This window comes from Acyrthosiphon pisum, chromosome X (genome assembly GCF_005508785.2).
Source record: "Acyrthosiphon pisum isolate AL4f chromosome X, pea_aphid_22Mar2018_4r6ur, whole genome shotgun sequence".
In the NCBI taxonomy this organism is placed as follows: Eukaryota; Metazoa; Arthropoda; class Insecta; order Hemiptera; family Aphididae; genus Acyrthosiphon; species Acyrthosiphon pisum.
Genome location: NC_042493.1, coordinates 62,046,130 through 62,050,138, shown reverse-complemented (window position 1 = coordinate 62,050,138; position 4,009 = coordinate 62,046,130). Strand labels below are relative to the sequence as shown.

General features: G+C 25.1%; 1 protein-coding gene across 1 annotated transcript in view; it reads left to right on the top strand.

The window, feature by feature from the left end:
• The window catches only part of LOC100571306 (peptidyl-prolyl cis-trans isomerase B-like), a gene marked incomplete in the record, with an annotated part of 6,954 nt that extends 3,800 nt beyond the window's left edge, over positions 1-3,154 (top strand). Inside the window, 1 exon segment of the mRNA XM_029488022.1 lies at positions 2,655-3,154. Coding sequence (XP_029343882.1) covers positions 2,655-2,766 — 112 coding nt within the window.
• Positions 3,155-4,009: the final 855 nt, after the last annotated feature.

Below are 4,009 nucleotides of genomic sequence, written 5' to 3'. Positions count from 1 at the left end.
CTTTAGTTAATAAATATTTATTGCACCTTCTGCATTTTGCAGTACATAATATTTTATGCTGGGCTCATTTTTATATTAATATGTACAGCTTGTAGTTATTCACAGTAAAATATCTTAAATATGATACAAGGTACCTAATATCTAATCTTAACATTAGCAAAATAAGGATTTATTACTTACAGAATTGGAATTTGCCATTTGGTATAATATTAGATATATTGTATATACTATTTGAAAATAAAGTTTAAACTAAAGCTTGTAAACTTTAATTTTTAAGATAAGGAGAAAATAAATCAATAGTTTTGTCTCATACGGCACCATCCTGAATACGATATAATATGCTTCTATAGGTGCATACAACACACTTTATGATCAGCGTTGGGCTAAGAAACTCTACGGTTAAACGATTGTTAAAGTTCATAAAAATTGCATGTTCATATTTCATACTAATATTTATACATTACCCTATAAATTATAATACAGCCATACAGGTATTAATTATACTAAGAATTAAAAACTTATTTAAAAAATAAGAGATGACAAAATGTTACTATACTCTAATTTAATTTATTTTAATATCAATAATACATATAATAGAAATACCGTTTATAATAACACATTTTGTAGTGACATACCAGATTTAATTTCCTAAAATTGAAGGTCCCGGCAAAATTTCTATGTATTTACCATTTTGTATTAGTTGTTATGACGTTATAATAATAACCATGTTTACCATGTTTACCTTAATGTAATTTATTATTGATACGAATTTATATAAAATCTAATTTATCTATAACGAACACTCAATATTCGGTCAATATTATCGATGATTTATGACAAGAATAACTATCAAGATCCTATGGCAAAATATTATAAGAGGAAGCTAATTGTTTGTTTTCCCTCTCTCTGACCTATTTACACCAGTGACATAAGCAAATTTGCATTCAGCAGAACCAACCTAATGTGGTTATAGCTTTAATTGACCTATTATAAAACTTAAAGTTAAGAACATTTCTTTCGTTATCTTTTTCACGATACTTAAATTTTAAAACGAGATAATATGATCATTTTTGAATTGTAACATTTTACACACTCATAACAGAAAATATTCTAAATATTTGATCCACTATAATATTAAAGATAGTAGAACAATGTTGGTATTAATAGATTAGACTAAGAAAATAAAAAGTTCGCTGACATCCTATTAAATAATGAGCGTAAATTTATGACTATTAATACATAATAATATAAGATAAAAAACAACTTTTTAATTTAGAAACAAAAATACAAAGATTTATATAAAAAAAATTTTGCAAATAAAAAAAAGCGTGTTAGTGGATAACGCTCTGATGTAAGTCGGCTATCTAGAAGGGCACTGTAATGAATATGTTACATTTAAATTCATAGGTACCTATAAAATTATCGTAATCAAAAAAACTATTCTGAGCGAAGACTGTCTATAATATTAGGTCAGCCTATAATATTACCAAGTATATTTGATGATATTATTGTGATTAATGTAATTTATTTTACCATTAGATTAGGCATCAGCGCGTGTAGACAGTAGATTAAAATATTTTTTGCCAAAAAAATGGTATTTAAAAATTTCATTGTGGGTATAAAATATAATAATGTATTCTCAAATTGTCATGAAGGTGCCAGTGAATAATATTTTTAAATTACAACAAAATAACTAAAATCAATAGATATTTTTGGTATAGGTATTCTTCAATATGTATTTTCATCCAAATTTGAACTTAAAATGTCTGTAAATAATAACTGTGTGTATATATTTTTACATTTTTTGGTTACAGTATAAACTATATATGAGAATCCTTGTTTTAAATTTTTAATCCTTAGCTATAAAAATTGAACATTTTATAATTTTTTAACTAATTAGATTTTGATAAATGTTTGCAAAATTTAAATTTTTAATACTTATAGAAAAAATCGTTCATATGTATCTTAAATATTTTTTAATATAATATTCATGCATTAAATAGATTAAATTAAACTAGATTAAATTTCCATCCAGGAAAGAACGTGAAGTAGAAAATTGAAGAAAGCATATTTTATTAAGCTTAAAAATAAAAACTCATATTATCATTGTATAAAATCAATACATTCATTGCACTTCGCTCAGAATTTAAAATATATTTGTAGCCTGTAGGCAATGAATAATAACAGTTTGGTAAATATGTAATAAAAATATATATAGGTACTACACATTTTAATGAACAATAAAACACATAATTTGAGTTCACGTTTTGTGATTTTAATACATATTATGTATAGTATAATGTATACCAGATAGTGGCAGATACCTACTGTTTTGTAATAATATATTTTTTTAAATTTTTATTGTCATGACTATTGGTTATCGGTTATTATGACATATTTTTCCTAGTCCCTCGAATGTCATTATAAACGATTTATACAATATTATGTATTCTACTATAATTCTAATTATGTAGTTTAACCGTTTAGGGGTTGACAAATTCAATACATTTATCAACATAATATTATTGTCTATTGATATACTTAATCTTTATAAACTTGAATCATTGATTGTCGATTGATCATAAAGTTTTCTGCGATTCATTGTCTATAAATACTGCAGGTTGTTTAAATAATTTGTTTTACTTGAATTACAGTTCGAATGTTTGGAAATGGATAGTTGCGTCTGCCCTACCGGTTTCGATGTCCACGGCTATTTTGTTACTATTCCAGTGGATGATTGCTCAAATCAACAAAGCGATCATTTAATGGGGTCTGCCAGAGGCAATATTAAACTTATATGTGTACACAACACGCGGCATGTGGAAAACTGGATGTCTATATAATATTATATCAGCAATCAACATAATATACAATAACAATCCACTAAAATGTATTCATTGTTTCATACAAAAGTGGGGCAAAAAGCGAACGTTTTCCATTTTAAATGCTACCTATATAATTATGCATATTATTGTAATCTGGAAGATAGTTTTTCTACTGTATATATACGGAAAATGTTCACTCGTAGACAGCAATAACAAGCCAATTATATTTTTACACATACTTAATTTGTAATACGTATTAATTTGTACATGTATAACATATTTTGTATTCTGTTCGTTTCAAATTCAAATATATTTCCATGTAACACTGTTTTTCTGTAATCTATTTTCTTAATACATTTCCACATAATATATATATATTATATATATATTTTTCGTCTACAATTTACAACAAATTCATAATAGTATATATATATATATATATTTACTAGGTATTTATAACCGAAAATTGATAGTGTTGTAAGTCAATAATTGCACACGAATATGTTGAAAAAACGCTGAATCCATTTATGTGCATTGTATTTCCATTATGCAATATGGATCCCGTATAATTTTGCAACGCTGAACAATAAATTAACATGTGTATTGAACTCCTATAGAGTCCTATTACCTCAGGTAATAGCTCACTTCTATACGCATCATCATTATCATTTATCTTAAATTGTTAAACACTAAGGGGCTGATAGATATTAATTTCATATCTTAGCTGTTAGTTAACATGTTGACTTTATTTTTTTATGTGTTTAGGTATAAAATATCTATATACCTAGATCACGGTTCTTTATGAACTAATCAAATTAATTTCAAGAGTATATTTCAGTTAAAAACCAAAAAATGTTTGTGTTATGGAATATACACTCACTAGGTACTAGATAGGCATCAAATCAACATTTATTTAAGGTATCTACCAATAACTGGATTTCCTTACATTTTTTTTATTTAATTTATTTAAAAAATATAATAGGCATACATTTAATAATTTATTTAATTTGCTACTAATTTGAGAACAATCTTCCTGTTGAATAATTGTCTGAAACGTAAAATTTAGCTGTTTTTAATTTAATAAAGTCATTATAATATGTGTAGAAATGTATTGATATTGTAATAATGTATGTTTTTAGAATTTGAATTGCTTATTTATCAAATTATATTTCGTTAAATGGATA